Source organism: Crocodylus siamensis, chromosome 2, assembly GCF_052110815.1.
Source record: "Crocodylus siamensis isolate JL-2025a chromosome 2, ASM5211081v1, whole genome shotgun sequence".
In the NCBI taxonomy this organism is placed as follows: domain Eukaryota; kingdom Metazoa; phylum Chordata; order Crocodylia; family Crocodylidae; genus Crocodylus; species Crocodylus siamensis.
The window spans coordinates 282563028-282586130 of record NC_143396.1 but is presented as its reverse complement, the minus strand read 5'-3'; the positions used below and the strand labels follow the sequence as shown (position 1 = coordinate 282586130).

Sequence of the window (23103 nt, the reverse complement as noted above, 5' to 3'; positions counted from 1 at the left end):
ATCACTGTTATGATCCCTGATAAACATGAAAGAAGTTTTGTCATGAGACAAGAATCTAATATTTTGCAATCTAAGGCGATGCTCGACAACAACACTCACTAATTCTCACAGTTCACCAATCAAATGCTAAATGCCCCTGCTCAATTTGCCAGAGGACACAGCAGGTGAGCTCAGCCTTCCCCCTGCATTCCTGGGCGATGAGGAAGAGAGCAGGTTTGCCCTTCCCTTAGGGACCAAACGAGAATGAGGGGCTAAGCAGCAGCAGCTGTGTGATCTTTGCTCACGTTTAATAAGGACCAGCCTGATCTTGCAGGATGAGATGCAGCATGAAGTAGGCAGCTGAAAGTCTCACCAGACTCCTCTATACACACATATGACCTACAGGCCACAAGCCTATGAGGATACTGTGTAAGGGGTAGAAAGCTGGCCAGGTTTTTCTCCTAGGGATCTGTGCCCTGTAGCTTGTGTAGAAGGGGGAATCCTCTTGTATCTCTGGATCAGAGCATTTGCTTCCATGTTCTTTCTTGCACGACCTATCTTCCCACAGATTTAACCATTTAAAACTCAGGGCCTTTATTACTTTCAATAGTTTCAGACCTGACTTTGATTCCAAGAGACAAAAGCGGTTTTTTCCTGTGCCTCTTCCTTACCTTTGCTGCTTTTTTTGTTCAAATATTACTATGAAAACTTGCAATTTATTAAATACCAGGCTGTATCTGCTCTTGTTAAGGTGGACGTTAAGGTCAGGCCAAAAATATCTGCATGCACTAATGAAAGTCAGAGTATTAACTGGAGAAAAGCTGGAAACAAGGAACATTGTCATTGTTGCCCGCCTATTAAAATGAGGGGAGGAGGTCTGCGGTCACAGAGAAATACAGGGTGCCTCCGAGTCAGGAAACCACTATTCTACTCCCAACCCTACTCATGATTTGCTTGGTGCCTTGGGATTATCACTTGCTTTTATTATTCTTCAATTTCCCCATCTATAAAAATCTACCTGCTTTGCAAGGTACTTAAAAAAATCTCTGAATAAAATAATATTGTGGATATCACTGTCACCATCATTCTCATTGTTATTATTAGGTATAGGGAAAACAATGAGAAAGTGGAGCTAATGACTTTATTGAACGTAGCATTGACAAAGTATTCCCAGGCTGTTACAGCTTCATGCAAAAATAATTCCCAGATGTGCTATATTCAACATAAACATGGATGGTGGCATTTTCCAAAGCACCAGCTTCAGTCGGGAATACAGGTTTCATGGACATCACTGAGACTTGTGTATCTATATCACTTAGCTACAGTAGCATAACTAAGGAGGGGGTGACCGGAGCAGCAGCCCCGGGCACTGCCTTTGGGGGTGAGAGGGCATGCAAAAACAGCTGTCTACACAACCACCATCAAAACTACAGCAGCCAGCATCCCTCCCCTGCTACATTTTTGCTCAGCTGCTTTTAAAATTGCCACACTGACACCTTAAATGCAAGAAATGTCTCCTTAATTATGGCACCCATCCAGCAAAGCACTTAAGAATAAGCTTCACTTGAAGCAAGTGGAACTATCCTTGTGCTTACAGGAAGCACAGGTTTTAAGACCCCATTCAGGAAAATATCTGCCAGTGCTTTCCTGAATGGAGATGGATGCAAGCACTGACACAGAGCACGATCCTAACTGTAAGAACAGCAGGACAATGGAACAAGCGGCCTTTCAACATCATGCGATGTCCCTCTTTGGAGGTTTCCCCGGAAGAAGCTGGATGGGCACCTGTCTGAGATGATTTAAGAACAGCAAATCCTGTATCTGTGCAGGGGGTTGATGATCGTTGAAGTTAGTGAAATTAAGGACCTTATCCTTATCAAACATTCACTTGCAACAGGTGCAGATCATTGCCTGGCCAGGAGGGGAACCTGGGACTGGCTGGGCAAGGAGCCTGAGAGCTCAGCTGGGGGGGAATTATGATAAGCTGTGTAATGTGACTGCCTAGAGCCAGGAGAAATGGGGGAATTGAAAGCCAAGAGGTGGGAGGGTGACTGATCAAATGGGGGATCATTAGGAGGCTGGAGCAGACCTGGGGCCTAGAACTGGGGAAGGGGGCGAGGGGGAGAAGAGAGATGGATGTGATGAGCTGAGGCTGAGGGACAAAATGGGACTGACTGGACAAAGGGTCTGGGACAAGGATTTGGGGCTGCAGAAGACAGACTGCATAAGAAGCCTAGGGAGGAGACTGGGATGGGAAGCAGATAAGATGGGGCACTGGGGACTGAAGGCAGAGATACAAACTGGATGACTGGGAACGGCTGGGCGAAGAGACCAAGGACAAGGAAACAGGAGAGGAATTGGGATGTGTAGTTTGGAGGAACTGGATTAGGCCTGGCTGGGCGGAGAAACAGGGCTGAAAAACTAAAGGAATGAAAACCAGAACAGGCTAAGCAAAGGATGTGGAAGAAACAAGCCTAAACGAGGGAGAAGTGGGATGGGAGGAGGCAGAAAGGACCACACGTGGGGAGAAGAGGCAGAAAAGCTCCTGCTGAAGCATCCTCTGAGCTCAGGCCTTGGGCAGAGCTCAAGATTTCCTGCGTCAAACTACTCCATACCTGTGAGACCCACTGGCCCCAACCGTGTCCCCGCCTCCCCCAGGTCTTGGTCCGTTCAGAAGATGATAACCTACTATTGCTATCTGTTATCCCATTAATTCAAGTGGCAGAAATCCGAGCCCTGGCCTGATACGTTCCAAGCTTGGGGGTGAACTGCGCAGAATTCAGTGAGACACCCCACGCAAGAATTTCGAGACTTCCCTCCCTCTCTCCCTTGTACTTTTTGAAAACACCAGGGACTACCGCCCAAACTAGAACTATGAAATACATTATGTCACCCAGAAATATGAAGTATGTTAAAAGAATGCTTTTAAGATTCCCAAGTCAAGCGTCACAAGTGAGGAAATGCCAGGGTTAAGGATATCCTTGGATCCCGGCCAAAGCCTGCTAAGTGCTTTCCTCACGCATAGGAAGGCACAATCCTCGTTCTAAAGAGCTTACAGGCTGAAAATACAACCAGGAGATAATGAGTGGGGGAGAAGGGAGATAATTATAATTAAAGTGACCGAAATGATGAGCTCATGTTTGCTAGTTCCAATGTTATTTGTCTGGGCTTTGCAGGGAGGAGGGGGAGGTACAAAGGCACCAATGGAGCAGAAAAGGCCCATTTAGATTTTAAAATCATAGGCTGAGTACATAGCCATTTAAAAACCATCTTTTTGCTCAGAGACTGAGCACCTTCCACTGAGATACGGCAAACCCTGCACAGCAAGATGCCATTTAAAGTAAGCTGCTTTTCAAAACAGAACAGAATTTTCATTTCAAAACAGCATCACCGAGGCTTTCGGCAACGGGCCAATCTCAGTAGAAGTGATATCACTAGTGACATCAGCAGAAAGCCCATGGAGATTTATAGTCCATTTCCCATTCTATTCCATCCCAATTTAATCCTGGTTATACATCAGGGGAAGAATTAGGAGTAGTTTGCCTTATTATGGGTATTTCTTATGCTTCTTGGCTTTGCCGGTTGCTGCATAGGGCCAGGAAGAATTTTTTTCTCCTCCTGTTATGTTTTTTGGGGGGGGGGAAAGAGGGTTTGATTGGGTGTTGGCCTTCCTCAGGAACCCTGGGTGTTGGCTGGAGCCAAGGCTGAGGATTTTGACTTGTGCATGCCAATGCTCCTGCTTGTATTAAAATCCAGAGGCTCCTGACGAGAAGGATCAGACTGATCGCCACATGTGCAGTCAGGAAGAGATTTTACTCCATGGTCCAACTGGTTTTTGTCTTCCTCAGTAGCGGGAGCTGTGGCCCTCTTCCTTGGGTCTCTCAAGAGTATTTTAACAGCCCTTGCAGCAGCAGGACATTGGCCACTGTTGTCCCCCTGCTTTACCCGTGGCAGGTTGGGTGCTATGATTTGCGGTCGTATGGCAAGGTTGCCTGTGTAGTTTTGGTAGCAGGTTAGATAATGGACTCGTATGGGATGGTTCGGCTAGGGATGATCCTGTCTCAGATGGGGCTGGAAGAGATGACCTCCAGAGGTCCCTTCCAGCTCTACTTTTCTCTAATTCTCTCATTCTGATTCTATGACAGTTACCTTTTCATTTTCATGAGAAACTAAAAAGAAATTAAAACGGTCTGTTCTGACTAAACCTTTTAAAAGTTTTTTTTTTCCTCAGCAGTAACATTCGAAATGAAATGAGACAAACATGTGTTTCCAGTTTTAAAAATAGCGATTGGCTTTTCTGCTTTCCCCCTCTTTTCACATTTTGCTCCCCCCTTATCACCAACTAAAAAAAAAAAAGGAGTGATGATATTAAGAGAGGGAAGAAACTCCCACATTTTCTCTCTCTCTTTCCTTTTATATTTTAACAAACCTCATATTTTGCCAAAGGAAAGCAAAGGAAAAAAATGACAGAGAAACTGGGTTGAGGAAAGGGGTTTTTTTAATGTTTTAAAACCACAGGAAAAGAAAAAAGAAACAAAATATCTAGAATGGAAGATGGTGTACTTAGAAAATTTTCATTAAAAAAATACACCCCCATCTCAAAGACACTGCTAAAAGATTCCATTGGGTTGAAAACCAAATTTTCACTTAAAAAAAAAAAAAAAAAAGACTTTTTATCAGAAACATTTGGTCTCCTAATCAAATGATTTCCCTGTGAAACGTAGCAATGCTCTTGGGTCAGGCCCCTGCACCTAAGCAACCCCTCCTTTGTAAAAACCAGAATACAGATTCGTTGGCTCTGTCCAAAGCTTGTGTAAATATTAGGCAAGGTGGAAGAATCATGCAGTCTTTACACTGCAGCAAATCTCCACTTAAACTCCTGATTTAGTATTGGACGTTGCGTCTCATCTCGCCTAAATCCACTGGAATGAAAAGAAGCGTCATCATATATACGAGGGCCTGTTCCAGCTTCCAGGTCAGAGGAAGGGAGAGAACAAACCTCCACACGATGCTCCTGTACTCTCCAGTGAAAACAACTGCTCGAGCACTGAATCCTGAGATAGGAAACGTCGAGAAACCTTAAAGGATATTGGAAATGTCGAGAAACCTTAAAGGATATTTGACTCTACAGAGGACATTAACTTGGTTAGCTATGTTTTGTTTAATTAGTAGCAGGAACTTATTTGCACTGTGACAAATAGGAAGTCTTGCAGAAGGCAGCGTAGATTTGCACCTTAGAGACTAACTACATTAGACAAACATATAGTCATGAATGGCGCGCGCTTCCTGAGGCTGGGGAGGGCGCAGCGATCACCCGCAGGTGGAGGTGGCAGTGTCACTGGTGGGGGCGTGTTGGTGGCAAGTGGGACTGCCCGCAGGCAGCCCTAGTGATGTTGGCAGCGAGGGCGGGCCAAGTGGGGATTGCCTGCAGGTGGCCACGGTAACATCGGCGGTGAGGGCAGGTTGAATGGGGACTGCCTGTAGGCAGCCATGGTGGTGTCGGCGGGAAGGGGGGGGTGGCGAGCGGTGACAGCATGCAGGCAGCAATGGTGGCCCCCTGTGCATGTTCCCCCTCCCCCATGCATCGCCTATGCATATAGCCCAAGCTTTCCTGAGAAGGAGATCACTTCATCCGATGCAGCGAAAGGACGTGCACAGACCAGTGTATAAAATGGAGAGAGTGACTTGAATACAAAGCTAGAAAAGGAGGAGGAGAGGGGAGGGAAAGAGGAGAGGAAGGGGAGGAGGGACAAAGCTGGGAGTGGTAACAAAGAAACGATACGAACAACGTGGCCACAAAAGCTAACTGAGGTAATGAGATAAGACTCTACAGTCCCTGTTTAGACCACATTCAACACAATCCAGTCTGTGGATGATTTCTTGTCCCTCAGTTCCCTGTTCAAATCAGTTTTTAAAGGCTCGCTGCCCAAGAACAGCTGTCCGGAGGTCAGTGATGGAGAGTTCAGCGAGGTTGACGTGTCTGCTACATGCCGCTGTGTCTTTCTGGAGCTGATGTCCGATTGGTCTTTGTTTATTCTTTTATGGAGACATCGCCCTGTCTGTCCAACACAGACAGTAAAGGAGCACTGTAAGTACGTATTAGCATATATGATGTAAACAGAAGTGCGGGTAAATCAACCCTGAATAGTATAATCAGTGTTATTTGGTCCAGTGATGACGTGGTCTGTATTGATGCTGGGGTACAACAGGCATCTGGGTCCATGGGAAGACCTGGTGCTTCACTCAGAGTGGGAGTTAGGTAGCCTTTTGCTTGAGAGCCCCTGTTTGAGGTTGGGGTGGGGGTGGGCTGCCCATAAACCAGGATAGGATAGCCCACAGCTACCTTGAGATGGTCATCCTTTTCCAGGAGGGGTTGGAGGTCATTAGTGATGTGTCTAGGCGTGCAAGCTGGTGGCTATTGGTGACTTTGCCTACTTGCCCTCAAGCTGGCACTGTAACAGGTTGGTGCAAGGTCTCAGTCTGGTTTTGATTTGAGTGGCTACAGTTTTGTGATCATATTGTAATTGTAGGAATCCCTATTCCAGATCCTTAGCGTAAGCATTCTGGTCAATGGGATGAGAGGAGATACAGCTGTAACGTAGGGCTTGGCTGTAAACAGTGAATCTAGTGGTACGGTCAGGATGAAAGCTGGTTGCATGAATGCAGTCATAACGGTTGGTTTTCGATGCAAAGTGGTGGCAATGTGGCTATTGCAAACCTGCACTGTAGTGTCTACGAAATGACTTTGCAAGGTGGAGTATTCCAGCTTTAGCTTGATGGAGGGGTAGAAGTTGTTAGAAACATTGCTGGTGAAATTTCTCTAGAGATTGCTTCCCACGTATCCATACATTGAAGATGTCATCGGTGTGCCTTAGGCAATATCAGGGGGGTGAGAGGGCTGCTGCAGAGGAAACAAACTTGAAAGTGTCATAAATATGATGGCATATTGGAGGGCCATGTGCATGCCCATGGCAGTGCCATTTGTGTGTAGGTACAGGGAGGCCCCAAACGTGAATTTGAAACAAAGCCCCACCCTTGGCTCCAGCCAACACCCAACCAAACTCCCTTTCTCCCCAAAACATAGCAACATGAGGATGTCCCCGCATGAGGACAAAGCGGGAAGGCATAATAGAAACAGAAGGTGTGTCCTTGTCAGGGATTATTTTCATTATGTCTTGTAACCCTTCTTCATAGAGGATGTTGGTGTACAGAGACGTGACATTCATGGTAGCTAATACAGTGTTTACTGGAAGTTTGTTAATGGAGTCCAGTTTCTTTAAGAAATCTGTAGCGTCTTTCAAACAGCTGAATAGGAAACCTTGGTATTGATGCAAAAAGAAGTCATCACCAGAGATCAATACGTGACTCACTATGGTCACCGCCAGAAATCAATACATGGCTCGCTAAAGCACCCAGGCTCACTCAGGCTGCCAGACTCATTTATATGGACAAGCACAACTGGAACCTGTAACTCCCACTCGCATGGGGTTGCACATGCCGTGACCAGGAAGAGATACGCTGTACCCAACCTCGCACCTGCACAACGGACTGCAAAGAGGAGGACGGTGAGCAGGTGGGAAGGGTCTAGGTCTACTGGGATCCTTCCCACACTGTGGGCAGCCCTTATAGGAGCATTAACACTGTATTCTTGAAGAACTGAAGACATCACAAAACAGCAAACACTGGCAACATCTGCAATAGACTGAGGTGCAGCCACTGCATGGCTTAGGATCCCCTGAATACTTCTGGTGTGCAGTGTCTTTTATTTACAGTTCTCAATCTGCTTTATTAATATTAAGCAAACTTCATCACCTAATTAATTCACAGGCTGCTATACTACTCTATTCGCTTAGTCAGAGATTAAAATAAATGATGCACAAATGTATATGGGGGACCTCTACGCAGTAAGTTTGAAGCTTTTTCCTGTCATCAAACTCAGATATTTCAGCTTCTCTGGATATACAAAGGTGTCACTTTTTCTCTAGTTCTGACATGTAGCAAGGACAAACATGGACAGGGAAATATCCTGATGTAAACTAAAGTGCTGGTATCACCTCAAGGCTTTGGCTCCTTCTGCAATGTTTTTATTTTTTTTAAATGTGAGGCACTTCTCAGTGACTTCACCACTCCTGGCTGGTCACTGGAGTTTTTATTCGCAGGGAGGAATTCAGGAGACTAGATGAAAATCCCTCCCTGCAGTGCAGCACCTGTATGTTCAAATGGTAGCATGCATATCTAGGAGGTATACAAGATGGAGGCCTGCTGAAAACAGCCACCATGTTTCACTGCCTTCTTTGGCTTTCATACTGGGGCCATACAAACAGAATCAGGAGCCAAATCATTCATTCCACTTTATTTTAAAGGTAATGAAATGATGTACAAGTTGCAAATGAAAGATTCACAGCTTGGTAGTAGCTCAGTAGCTATTTTTCCTGTAGGGTCCATTTAATTTACTTAGTATAAAGCACTGGCATTTGGAGGGCCTAGCTCAATAAATTAAAACTTCTGCTTGATGAGAATAGATGTTACAGATACCCTGGAAACACGTGAGTGCCCCTCCCAGCAAGCAACATGGAAGATGGATCTGTCTAGTGGTGAGCCATAATATCAGTAATGAGGTAGAAACACCGCCTAGAGGTCCCCCATATACATTTGTGCATCATTTATTTTAATCTCTGACTAAGCGATTTTCAAGTAATTTAAAACAGCATTGAGCAGTAACAGCTAAAGAGCACTTATTCCTTCTTCCCTTTCTTACTCTCTCTGCCCCCCTCTTTAGGTACCATAAACCTACTTAAACAAATCGAGCCAATGTTAATAAAGTAAAGCTTGTAGAAACACACTCTAAATATCACTTTGCAAGAATTCCAGCAGGGGTTCCCAAAGAGACTGTTTTATAGTGCAAAGCTGTTCGTATTAGAGAAACATATGTTTTCCCTATAAACTAGCTGACTAAAGATTTTTAAACTTGCCACCATTTCAGAACAAAAGACAAAGACAGAAAAGAGACCCACAGTTCTTCCATTAATTAAATCCATCACATCTACTCCAACCTAGATGATGAACTGAAGTACGAGAAAGTGTTGCATGATTCTTTTATTTAGATTTTTTTCCAACTCTTGGAGTAACCCTATTATTCAGTCAAAGCTTTTAGCTCTTTTGGAATCAGAGTTCTCTCTCCATGGATTGAGAATAATTCCATTCAAGTGTCTAATGAAAACTTTTAATCTGCCTAAGTGGTTTCGGAACACAGTGGCAAACATGATGTTTAGTATCAAGAAGGGAAAATCCGCGCTGAAAATAAATGGCACCTAGCTTCACTTTCCAAGTGCCTTCAGATGCCTTTGGAGAGGTAAAGCCAGAGATATTTCCCAAAGAGTCTTGCAAGGATTCTGTCGAAAGAGAAACAGTTAATAGTCACCTGCACGTGCCCAGAGATGTTCTTTGTCAGCAAGAGACAATAGTAAGAATTCAGGAGCCAAATTTAAAAAAAAATTGTTTGGGTACCAAAGATGTGCATAAGGTTTTCAAAAGGTGCCTCTACCCTGGATGCCTAATGGCACATTTAGAAGCCTGAATACCTCCAGAAATCTGCCCTTCGGTAGCTAGCACACAAGCTGCAATCTGCAGCAGATGCAAGCTTCCAACACATGCTGCTTTTACAGAGGGGCAGAGCATACTCTAGTGTGCACTGGGGCTGCCTGAACCAGCCGGGGGGCTTTAGTGTCAGAGGCATGGGTGAAACCACTCCTGTTCTGCAACAAAGCAGCTCCTTCTGGCATCACAGGATTTATACTCCAGAGAAACAGTGCATCCTTGCTGAATACATGCAAGATTTCCGAGTTGTGCAATGTAAATATAAACCTGTCTTTCACTAAAAGCAGCCCGTTTATCGGCTGTTGCAGAGTCACCAATTCGGGGTATATCTGAAGATCAGCTGTGTGAATGTGTGTGATGCAGACATACGCTAAGGTCTCTAGAGATAGAGATTCTGGCAAAATCCAGGACCTTGCCCTTACCAGAAAGCATCTTTTCCTCTCACCATCAAATCAGCTCACAGTGGTGTCCGTTCCTCTCCATACTCCTCACTACCCAGGGGTGCCCTTACAGCAGTTGCCAGAACTGCTTTCTTCCCATCTTTTTTCTGGGGTGCAAAATTACATCTGATTCATGACTATCTCATCAAGATTCCCTCATGTCCAGACTGCGCTTTGGCAGTCTATGCCACGCTACCGCCAGGGAGGACGCATAAGGGTTGCACGTGTGCGCACCTGCAAAAAGGCCGCCAGTCTGCAGGCAGTCCCTGATCGCCCCTGGCTGCTGCTGATGCTGCCAGTGGTGCATTGGGGTGTTTGCTGACCCGTGGTTAGCACTCACCCCCTGCCAGCGTTTTGGTTGCTTTACTAGCCGCAGCATCGCATTGCAGGCTCATGTTCACCTTGTGGTCAATGATGACCCCCAAGTCTCTTTCTTCTGTAGTGCTATCCAACGTAGCACTGCCGAGCCTATAAGGAAGCTGCAGGTTTTTCCTCCCAAGGTGGAGAACCTTGCATTTTTCAGTGTTAAACACCATGAGGTTCTCGTCTGCCCATTTGCTGAGCTTGTCCAGGTCAGCCTGGATCACCCGCCTATCTTCTGGCGTGGATGCTTTGCCCCAAAGTTTGGTGTCATCGGCGAACTTGGCCAGTCCACTCCTGACTCCAATGTCCACATCATTAATGAAGATGTTGAACAGTATGGGTCCCAGGACAGAGCCTTGAGGGACCCCCCTGGTCACAGGGCACCATGATGAGTGACTGCCATCAATTACAACCCTCTGGGTCTGACCACGGAGCCAGTTTCCCAGCCAGCGGATCGTGGTGGAGCCAAGGCCACAACTGGGCAGTTTGGCCAAGGGGTGATCATGGGATGATACCAGATCAAAAGCTTTTTTGAAGTCAAGATATATGACATCAATCTCTTCTCCCTTGTCCAGGTGATAGGTCATCTGGTCATAGAAGCAAATGAGATTGGTCAAACAAGACCTACCCGCAACAAACCTGTGCTGGCTGTCCCTTAGGATGTTAGCCTGGGCCAGTCCCTCAAGGATGGCCTCCTTAATAAACTTTTCTGAGATCTTCCCCAGGATAGAAGTCAGGCTAATGGGCCTGTAGTTAGCCGAATCCAGTCTCCTCCCTTTCTTGAAGATCGGCACCACATTGGCCTTCTTCCAGTCTTCGGGCACTACACCAGAGCGCCAGGAGTTTTCAAAGACCCGTGCCAGGGGCTGGGCTATGACGCTCGCCAGCTCCTTGAGTACCCTGGGGTGCAGATTGTCAGGGCCGGCTGACTTGAAGGTATCCAGCTTCTCAAGGTGTTCCTTCACGAGGTCAGCATTTATGGAGGGCAGGGGATCCCCATCACCCGGATCTCCCTGTCCCATAGCAGGCATGGGCGTCCCCTGGGACTGATGAAAGACTAACACAAAGTACCTATTTAATAGGTTGGCTTTTTCCTGGGCGTCAGTTGCCCCATCTGGTTTAGCAGGGGTCCAACATTGCCCTTGCTTTTCCTCCAGCTCCCCACATATCTGAAAAAGGACTTTTTGTTGTCCTTGATGCTTGAAGCTAGTTGGAGTTCAGTTGCAGCCTTGGCTTTCCTGGTTTGGTCCCTGCAGGACCGGACCAGTGCAGAATAATTCTCCTTGGAGGTGAATCCTGTCCTCCATCCTTTGTAGGCTTTCCTTTTTAGCCGCAGGAGGTCTGCTAGGTCCCTGGAGAGCCAGGAGGGCTGCTGTGCCTTCTTGCTGCCTTTCCTCCGTGTTGGAATAGATTTAGCTTGTGCATTGAGGATCGCTTCCTTGAGAAGCAACCACTCTTCTTGAACTCCCATCTCCCTGGGGTCATGGTCCCTAAGGGCCTGACCGACAAGCCTCTTGAGCTTGTCAAAGTCGGCTTTTCTGAAGTCAAGGACTTCTGTGTTGCTGACTGACTTGCCAGCTTTACGACGGATGGTGAAGGTGATCAGCTTGTGGTCGCTGTCCCCCAGCTTCCCATCGATCACTAGGTCGCCGATTAGGTCGTCCCCCGTAGCCAGTACCAGGTCGAGCAGCGCTTTGCCTCTCGTTGGCCCATAGACTTCTTGAGTCAGGTAAAGGTCATCCACGCACGAGAGAAAGCTTTGCGACTGCTCAGATTTTGCTGAGTGATCTTCCCACGAGATGTCCGGGTAATTGAAGTCACCCATGACAACCATCGTCCTGGAGCAAGCGGCCTCAGTCAGTTCCCGGGCGAACTCCTGGTCAAGCTCAGGACTTTGAGTGGGAGGTCTGTAGCAGACTCCCACCGTTGTGTCCCGTGTCATATTCCCCATGAATTTTTACCCAGAGGGTCTCTAGCTGTCCATGCCGGTCGCCAACATCAGCTTGCAGGGACATGTAGCTTTCCTTCACATAGAGAGCTACACCCCCTCCCCTTTGGTCAACACGATCCCTCCTGTACAGGGTATAGCCCTCTATACCCGTGGTCCAGTCATGGGTGGAGTCCCACCAGGTCTCCGTTATCCCAATGACGTCATAATGCTTTGCACTGAGCAGGAGGATGAGCTCCTCCTGCTTGTTACCCAGGCTCCTGGCATTAATGTACAGGCAGGCCAGTGTGCCCTTAGGGGCTCTTGCCCACAGATTATGCCAGGGCTGGGGCAGGGGTGGGCTCCCTTAAGTGCCTTGGTCTGCTGGCTTTGCAAGGGCCGTTCAGCGGGCCAACAGTGGCAGTCGTCCCCCCATCCCCCAGCGGGCTTAGTTTAAAGCCCGGTGGAGCAGGTCAGCCAGCTTGGCTGAGAAAAGCCTCTTCCCCAGGGGAGAGAGGTGGAGGCCATCTCTTCCCAGCAGCTCGCTGCCTCTCCCGCCAAAAAGCGGGCTGTGGTCATGGAAGCCAAAGCCTTCCCGATGACACCAGCTCCGCAGTCTTTGGTTCACTGCGTGCATCATCTAGTCCGACCCCCTGCCATGGCAAGAAAGAGTACTGGGGTCAAATGACCCCAGTAAGGTGTACATCTAGCCTCCTCTTAAAGACCCCCAGGGTAGGAGCCTGCGCCACTTCTCTTGGAAGTTGGTTCCAGACCCTAGCCACCCTGACCGTGAAGTAGTGCCTCCTGATATCTAACCTAAATCTACCCTCTGCCAGCTTGTGACCGTTATTCCTGGTCACTCCTGGCAGTGCTCGAGGAAACAGTGGCTCCCCCAATGCCTGCTGATCCCCCTGACTAGTTTATAACAGGCCACAAGATCCCCCCTCAGCTTTCTCTTGTGGAGACTGAACAGGTTCAGGTCCCATAGCCTCTCCTCATAGGGCCTGCTCTGCTGCCCCCTGATCATGTGAGTGGCCTCCTCTGGACCCTCTCCATGTTGTCCACATCCCTCTTGAAGTGCGGCATCCAGAACTCTATGCAGTACTCCAGCTGCGGCCTGACCAGTGCTGCATAAAGGGGGAGGATCACCTCTTTGGACCTGCTCGAAATGCATCTGTGGATGCATGACAAGGTGCGGTTGGCCTTCCTAACTGCCTCTCCACACTGCCGGCCCATGTTCATCTTGGAGTCAATGATGACCCCCAGATCCTTTTCTGCCTCCGTCCTGACAAGAGGGGAGTTCCCTAACCTGTAGGTATGGTGCCGGTTGTTCCTCCCCAGGTGCATCACCTTGCACTTGTCTGTGTTGAAACCCATCCTATTCTTGTCCGCCCACCCTTGTAACCTGTCTAGGTCTGATTGTGGGCACCTTCCAGTGTGCCCACATCCCCCCACATCTTAGTGTCATCAGCAAATTTGAACAGCGTGCTTTTTACCCCCTCATCCAAATCGCTGATGAAGATGTTGAACAGTGCAGCCTTGAGGACCGAGCCCTGTGGAACCCTGCTGCCCATGTCCTTCCAGGTTGAGAAGGACCCATCCACTACCACCCTCTGGGTGCGGCCTTCCGGCCAGTTGGCGACCCATTTGACTGTGTGGGTGTCTACACCACAGCCCCTCAGTTTCTTAATGAGAACGGGGTGAGAGACAGTGTCAAAAGCCTTCCGGAAGTCCAGGAAGACGATATCCACTGCTACCCCTGCATCTAATGATCTGGTGATCTGATCGTAAAAGGCCACCAGGTTGGTCTGACAGGACCTGCCACTGATGAAACCGTGTTGGTTGCCCCTAAGCATGCAGTCCCCTGCTGGCCCCTCTTGGATGTGTGCCAGAATAATTTTCTCGAACAGCTTGCTTAGGATCGAGGTAAGACTAATCGGCCTATAGTTTCCCGGGTCCTCTTTCCTACCTTTTTTGAAGATGTGAACCACGTTGGCCCTCTTCCAGTCCTCCAGTACCTCATCAGAGCACCACGAATGCTTGTAAAGCCATGCCAGGGGCTTCTTATAGATCACTCAATCCAGTTTGGGCTTTGCAGTAGCTGGGTGAAGGCTGTGCTTGTTCGAGGGTCTGAGACTGCAAAACTGACTTATGCACAGACTTGGCAGAATTCAAATTTCATTTTTTTAATAATTTTAATGGATAATATTGATCGTTATTTTTAAGCATTTTTTTATTTCTAACTATTTAAATTGAACGAACAACAAAGATGGCAAAAAACAAATCAAAAATAACGGAAAGGCCAAGAAACCGCCAAAACTTCTATCCTTTCTAACTGTACCAGTAGGCTGCTTCACCCCTTTTTTCAGTCTCTCCCCAGTTTTCTGCAGCTGAGTTGCCCAATCAGACATCAGGAATTCCCCACCACTGCTTCATGCGCCTTCCTCCGCAGCCGCTGCTTCTGGTCCAGCTGGAATACTCTTCTTCCACTCCCCCTTCTCTGGGCTTTGGGTAGGGGTTTAATTACTCTTACCTCTGTCCCTCTACCCCATGTTCCAGCAGCTGTGAACAAGCAGCTAATTGTTTAATTGAAGTATCATGAAGTCACCTACTGTTTTCCTCTTTGAAGAGACCAGTGCTCTAGACTCTGGCCTCCAACTCTCTTCTGTTTCTCCCCTCTCTTTTTGATTATTAACTGGAAAAAAAAATCTCAATCTGTGAGTGTGAGGTGAAATCATGTATTGATACAGATCGAATTCTGCCAAGCCTACTTATGTATCATCTGTATTCTTGTAGCTCCCAACAGCCCCTGGCATGGACCAGAACCCTATTGGCTAGGAACAGAAATTACACATAAACTGGTTTAAGTGATCAGAAACTGGTTTACACCTGTAACAGAACAGATGTTCAGTGCCCACAAACCAGTCTGAGAATGGCTGAAACCAGTTTGAGAAAAAGCTGGTTAAATGTAGTAACAGACTTAAACTGGTTTGAGCCAAATCGGTTATGAAATGTCTGTCCCAGACCCCTTGCTGGTTTAAGATAACCAGACACCCCCAGCATCCCAGCATGCTCTCTGGGCTGGGCGGGGCTCTTTGCTCCACAGCAGGGCCGGCCCCTCCCCTTTGCTTCCTGGCTGAAGCTCCAGAGACTGCAGGCTGCTTCCCCGCTCCCCTCACCACTCCCTGTTAAGCAGGAATTCCCCCCTCCCCTCTGCCTTGCTGGGGAGGTGTCTGTGTATTAGCTAGCAGACCACAGGCTGGCTAGGTCCCTGCTGAATCAACAGGCAGAATCAACAAGTAGCTGGTAATGTCCCTCTTTTGTTTTCCTAATTGGGTGATAAACACTGTTATCAATTCCCCGCTGGGCTAATCAGAGCATCCTGCCAGGCCCTGGCCATGTCCCCCTCAGCTCTATGCTGTGGAAGGAAGGGAGGGTTGCTCTAGTGCCCCCCAGCTTCTAGCCTGAGCCACTGCAGGCATGTGCCTGCATTTCTGGGATGTCCGTCCAGACTGATTTAGCCTAGCCAGGTTAGATTAACCTGCGTAGATTGTATCAATTCAGGCTCAGGCTTTTTGAATGTCTGTCCCTAGCCATCGTGTTAGGCACTGCACAAACACACAACAAAAAAAGGTCTCTTCCCTAGAGATCTTACAATATAAGTACAAAGCAAGCTGTTCCAGATAGCTGTTGGCAGCAGCCAGCACTACCTAGAAACTCGCACTGTTCTTTTTCATAAGAACAGCAACGGGCATTTCCATTTCCACCCATAGGCTCCAGTAACCCAGGTTTGGAAGGGGACAGAGAGAAAGGTTTGTCTCTTCCAGTAGTTCTGAAGAGGTCAAAAACTTTCTATTGCTCCAGAAGGTTGAGGTCTGGGAATAATGCTCCTCTCCCTTCCTCTACAGCTGTTGCAGCAAAGAGCAGAAGAAACTCCCTCTTGTAGTACTAGTAACTGTAGGAAACAGCAGGCCCAGTGCTACATGGTTTATATACAGTTAAACTTACAGTCCAGTATCCTCCTATGGACATAAGCCATTGCACAAGTGTGTCCTGGCAAATTTACTATTGGCTGCTCTGCTAAATGCTATTTAATCTCCGCTTCTGGTAACAATCTCAGCTAGAAATTGCTATCCTACATATATTTGCCTGGGGATTAAAATTAAATCCTGCAGACCCCTCGGATTGCTTGCCTGGAGATCTCCAATTAGATGCTGTAATGTTGCTGCATTGGCTTTGGCCTTGCTTAACAAACGTAGTAGATAAACTCCAGTGATTCAGAGGCATTGCATTCAAGGGCCTAATTAGCATGCTGCTGAGGGACTGAATAACGTTTCTTGAACAATAAAAGAACACAACTAGAATAATGAATTAGCTAATGGCTTGGACAATCGATAAGAACCTGGTCTTGAAAGCCTCACAAGCAGCCCACATCCATTCCCAAACTGTAAAAAAGAAAATCAGACATGGTGCTTATGAGGAAGAGCTGCAGCCATCACCAGGTCCTGTGAAAGCTGAGCTCCCTCAGCTCATCGAAGAGGGCTTCCTTCCAAGGAGAGGTGCATCAGGTAGAACATATGGCCCACTGACAACGCTAATGCTCAAGTTAAGGTTCTCTCCAGGTTATAAAGTATAAAATGGAGGAAGACGACAAAAATGAAACCTTCCATCTATCAGGCAGCAACTCTCCCTTTGATCAGTGGCAAAAAACTGACTTTAAAAAATGTCATAATTGCTTGAGTGTGTTGTTTCCAACCTGCAGACTCAAGGCGGTGCATTGCATATTTTCCAACCAAAAAAAAAAAAATGTAAACCTGCGAAGAATAAAAGCCTACATGACAGTGTTCTCTAAGTGAGCTTTTTAAGCATTAGGACTTGGTGGGGTAGTAACTGGTAAAAGTGGGCAAATATTCTGGAAAAAGAGGCTTCCCACCCCTTACATGTTTCTGAGACATCCGAAAACTATTTTGAATTAGAATGCCTTTCCTCTCTGTAATACCCACTGATTTTTTTGAAGATGACTCAAAGGTTTGTTCTCTGTTTGTTTTTTAAAGAACAATGTTTAGTACAGCAAATGTAAACAGAATAAAACATATATTGACATATATAAAATTTAGAGATTTCCATGTACAGTAACTTTAATATGAATATATGCCTGTATTAGATGAAACACACGGCGCTGAGTCGCTTCCACTTCAAAGTCCGTCCCTCTGTGGCAGCCCCAGTACTTTGCCAGAGATAATCACAGAGGAGGAGACCAGAATGCATAACCGCAGAGCAGGAGCCGAGTGAAGCCTAGAGGCTTGCATTTAAGGTCTCTACCGCAAGGCAAGGTCCCTCACTGATTCAGAGGAGAGACTTCTCAGACCCTTCTGCTCCACTCCAGGTCACATAATACAAGCAAGACGAGATGCAAGAAAATGAATTCCTGATGCAGGGACCACTTAAGCAAATGAGAATTTACACAGCAACCCTCAGACAAACTTCACTCCCCAGTCTTGCAATAAAAAGCAGTAAGATTTGTTCCAGTTTGTCTCTTGAAAAAGTTGGAAACAGCAAACACAAATGCTTCAGCTTACATACTGAGGCAGAACGAGCAGGTCGAAGAAACATCAAGACAACAGCCATGAGTGTAAAGTATAATTTTTAAGAGAAAAACCCTCTCCCTTGAAAGACTCCAGGTGATGTGTCTCAGACAGTTTAAATCACCTGTCTGATTACGATGCCAGCTGAACAGCCAGGGGAGAAAACAGCATTCAAATACCAAGCCAACCACACAGTCACTTTCCATACGATTGTTTATAGCAAGTGCAGAGACATAACTCTGCAATTTTTTAAAACGAGCACCACATTGTAATCCTGGCCACCAGTAACATTCATGTACTCATAATCCCTCCAAACACTCTTCCCAACTACACATAACTTTACCAGCGTGACTAGCAAACTTCTGGCTTGCAAAACAAATAAATGCCAGGAGACAAAGCAGCAAATCATTTCTGCCATGTCTGAAGTTTACGTGGGCAGGCCATTAGGATTGTGATGAATGGCTATCTCCAATTCCAAATCTAAGCGTCAGATGCTTTTTTGGCAGACCTTGTTAGGAAAACGTTGCCAAGACAAACTACCGGTATTAGCAAACATTTCCAGGACTATCACCAAGCTTGTTTCATATTTTAGAGTATAAAAAAGGAAAAGAAAGTTCCTCTTTACTTATAATTGCAGCTCTGGGAATCATTGATTCCTGGTTCGGTGCCCAAACCAACCAACAAAAACTATTTTGTGCTGACCCCTAACGAAAATATTTCCGCTTGTCTTGTCAAAATAAAAACCTTAAAAAATTATGTCATTTTTAAGAGGAATCTTTCTACTATTGTAAATATTATTTTATGGAAAGACTATACATTTCCGTTTGAAAGTGTTGAAATGAAATATTTCCAAACTTTTGCATTTTGGCCAAAATTGTTTAACCAACCTGGTCCAAAGTTGCAAGATATTTTTATTGCCCTCAAGATGCATTTTTCACAAACTATTTGTCCAAAAGAAAGTACCCACCTCTCCTTATAACAGTTTTTGCCTGCATAACTTCTGATTAGTATCACTTTTTGGTGTACTCACTTCAATACCGTGCACCCCAGAAGGCAGACTCTGGACATCTGTGTGGGATGGATTTGTGAACACAAATACTGCAACAGACCACAAGCTTGGAATTTGCAAGCTGGTGTAAGTTAGTAAGTAGTCATGTGAACACTTAACTGACCAATCAGCATATTTCGATTTAGGACGCATATGCACTCACAGCATGATATTTACAGGCAAACATTTCCAGGACTATCTCCAAACACATGAAATTAAGCCAGTGCAGCTGTGCATGTACATTTGTACAGGTCCATCTGTGAAAATCCTCAAGCTCTTGTGATCAAATCTGCAAAAGACTCAACATTTTCAATCTAAACATTTGATTTTTAAAAAAATGACTTAGAAATAGGTTTTTCTACCCATACGTCTCATTTACTGGCAGAAACTTGCTTCCTGTACTCATGAGTAGCCATGCTAACATCAGTGCGTATATTTACTTGGAGAAGGCAAATAAAGATTGGCCTTACGTTGTTTCTTTTGTGTACATGCCGAATTTCAAACTCTGTCCCTGTTTTACCCAGTACCTACAAACCTTTCATATTTACCATTTTTAGAGTATAAAATGTCTGTCCCCTTTCATACTGATCATTTTTCAGGCATTACTTTTATGCTTCTGGTTAAATACCCAACCTGTGTCCTACTTAGGCAATTTTGCAGCTAGCACCCATGCTTACTATCAGTATCAGCTATTGGGAGTGGGCACAATTTTCTGTCCATACCACTCTTTAGTAATGAGCTGTAGCTTTTATGTCTCTACGTGTTTCAGACGAAGGACCTCACGATGGCTGGAAGAACTGACACCAGGCATGGAAGAACCTGAATTGTTTAGTCTACCCAGGAGAAGACAGAGGGAGGATTTGACAAGCCTTCAAAGAGAAAATGGGTATCACAAAGAAGATGGCGACTGACTATTCTCTGTGCCCCTAGTAGACACAAGAAGCAGCAACTATCTTAAATTACAACGAGGAGAAATGAGATTAGGTATGAAAGAACTTTCTAATTATCAATGGTCAAGTCCTGAAACAGACTGCCTGGAAAGGCTGTGAAATCCCCTTCGCTAGTGGTGTAAACTAGACAAATACCGAGCAATGACTGCTTAGACAAGGATGATCCTGCCCTGAGGAAGAGGTTGAAATAAATCATCTCCTAAGATGCCTTCCAGCACTATTTTCCAATTAGTCTATAGTGTATTCAGTGGTAGCAAACTTGGAGAATGCTGCAAGCTCCATTTCCTGCTCCCTTCCCCTGCACCACACCAGTGGCCTGCAGAAAAATCAAAGATGCTGCAAAACCACTCAGTTCTCCCAGTCCTTGGACCCCTGTAAACACCATCTAGCAGAATCAAGAAAAAAAGCATTTGCAGTCCACCACCACCTATATATTTCCTATAGTGTATCCACAGTGGCTCAGTAATGACATAGCTTGGGAACTACATTTTATAGACTGTGAAGTGCACTGCAATACGTGAAGATGCTGCTTAAGCACAAATCATATCAAACCACACAGCAAGCATGCTATCAGATTCCTGAAACAACAGAAGACATTAAAAATAACATTAAAAATATGAATAGATTTAATAATATGGGACTTCTAGAAAAGCTTTAAGGCAAAAAGACTTGCCATTTACAGTTATGTATTTTTCTAAGGACTTAAGGTGGCGCAGAACTTAATTAGCAGACAGCTTACACAGCTCCTAATTTCAAAAGGTGTTGTTTGCACACTTGTTACATAATTACTCGGTCGCTGTACAAACCTTTGACAATGTAACGCACAACTGAAGCACTTTCTTTAATTATTAAGCAATGAAATAATTTACCATTTTCCCAATGATTTTATTCGTGTATTAAATTTTTCAACAGCCCCCTGGTTCCCTATGCCAGCTGCTCAAACTACACTATATTTTGAAGATTCTTGTTAACCTGAAAAGCTGCATAGTGTTCTCACCTAGAGCCATGAGATAGCATCTGAGATAAGGAATCTTCCTTTGCGCTGTCATTTGAAAACCATTTGAGAGGAGCTGCAAAACAGCAGGAAACTAAGAAGGGGTACAATACTATGTATTCTAATGACCTCCTCTACCTTCAGCTTCCACGGTGACAAAGGATACCATCTCAGTAGATAAAAATAGAGCTTACGTTAAAACCCAACCAATGTCATAAAAGGCACAGCACCTTTCTGAAAACTAGCTAGAGGGAGTTCATTTAATAAAAAAAAAAAAAAAAAAAAAAAAAAAAAAATCAGATGAATTCAATTGGCCCCATGAGTCTGAGAGTTCAAATTTTTAACCCAATTCAATACTTAATGCATATCCAGATTATTAAAATGCAAAAAAGAAATCCTGGCATGTACTATATAATTTTGATCAGATCTACTTAAACACTATATATATCTTCCAAGTCATGATCAGATAAGTGTTTCTTCTATATCACCAGTTTTATTCCATGTTTACTTATCTGCAGTGCAACATGCGAAAATATATGTCTGTCAAGAGTCCTGATGGCAATCATGGGATACTACATGTGCAACTAATAGTAACAGTATAACAAGTCAATGCATGTGCTTTAAAATATGGCATATTGAATGCTGGAAGATAAATATGTACGTGCAAAATAAAACAAAATACAGTAAGACCATTCTACTTACAGCCAACCATCATCATGGCTACTGAAAAAATCTTCTCTCCATCAGTGGTAGGAGCAATGTTTCCAAATCCTATTGTTGTAAGGCTTGTCATGGTAAAGTAGAGAGAGGATATGTACAACGAGTCTTTACTGGGTCCTCCTTCCCACTGCCCTGAGCCGGTAGTATTGTACCGATATGGGGTCCCGATACTCAATGCCAACTGGTAGAGCCAGCTATCTGTTTTGATTGTATTAGTGACTTCATCGATCACCTCATAATCCCCAATGCTGTACCATATACAGGCTAGCCAGTGAGCCACTAGTCCAAATACACAGACCAACAGCACCAGTACTGCAGCACCATATTCTAGATAATGGTCCAATTTCCTGGCAACACGACCAAGTCGTAGAAGACGCACCACTTTTAAGGAACTGAAGAGGCTGCTGATCCCCTAGAAAAGAATAAAATCCATTACTTCATTTGAAATACAATGTTAATGCAACACACAATCCCCTGACTCTTGTTTTTGCTCTAATTAAGCATTCATTAAATATTTAAATACAGAAAACTGTCAATTCAAGACAAATTCCACTATTGTTATTTTCAATAGCTCAGTTCAAGGTTTGGCACTTACAGGATAAGCTAGTTTTATAGGTCAAGCCAAATCACAAGTATAGGAATAGCACTAGGGATTATTTTAAAATAAATCAAGTGTGTTTTAACATTAGTGGAAGCGTATCAGACGCCAGCAGAAGTACATAATCAAGATAGAGTCCTTTCTAAGTTTTTCAAAGAACCGCATCCATGGGATATTAAATTAGAGCATGGGAATGTCATATTAGGCAAACCTATGATCCATCTAATCCAAAATCCTATAGCCTGGACGGGGAGATGCTTCAGGGGAAGGTGCAAGAATTGCTATCAAGAACAGATGTGAAATGATCTGCCCATATAGCTACCCTTATCCTTACCTTAGAGAGTGGCTAGGTACCACCCTGTAAAGAGAGGGTCTAACGTTTCTTATTTTTAGGTGCATCTGGTATAACTGATACCCTTATTATGTAAAATGATGCCTCACTTATTCAACAGTAGAGTACTCACCCAATAAATGAGAACCAGTTGCCCTTTGAGGGTGTGGTATACAACACAAGCCACTGATTAGAAATCTATATGCCTTTGCACATAAAGATAATTAATTTGCCAGTCACCAGACTATGTAGGTATTTTCCTACAACATTTTTTAAAATCAACAAGTACAAGTGTTTAAGCAAATACAAGCAGAGAAAAACAGGGAAAAATAATAGAAATATTTGGGTCTACCCCTTTTAATGCACATAAGAGATTCCCAAAGAATGTGAACAGAGGCTGTGCACACACACATTCAAGTGATTTGAGAGAATTCTCCCAGGGGGGGTTTCCTGATAGAAAAAAAATTACCTGGAGTTCCCCAAACAGGCACTTGAATACTGAGCCCTTCAAGATCAGAGAGCTTGCAGTGCTGACACTGTGCAGCCAGGAGACCCCTGTGCACACATCTCA

The 23103-nt window shown here is 45.1% G+C and overlaps 1 protein-coding gene across 1 annotated transcript in view; it reads right to left on the bottom strand.

The window, feature by feature from the left end:
• The window catches only part of KCNH5 (potassium voltage-gated channel subfamily H member 5), a 275224-nt gene that overhangs the window by 155745 nt on the left and 96376 nt on the right, over positions 1 to 23103 (bottom strand). The window contains exon 7 of the mRNA XM_090034229.1: positions 21586 to 22015. Coding sequence (XP_089890355.1) covers positions 21586 to 22015 — 430 coding nt within the window. The remainder of the gene's footprint in view (positions 1 to 21585; positions 22016 to 23103) is intronic.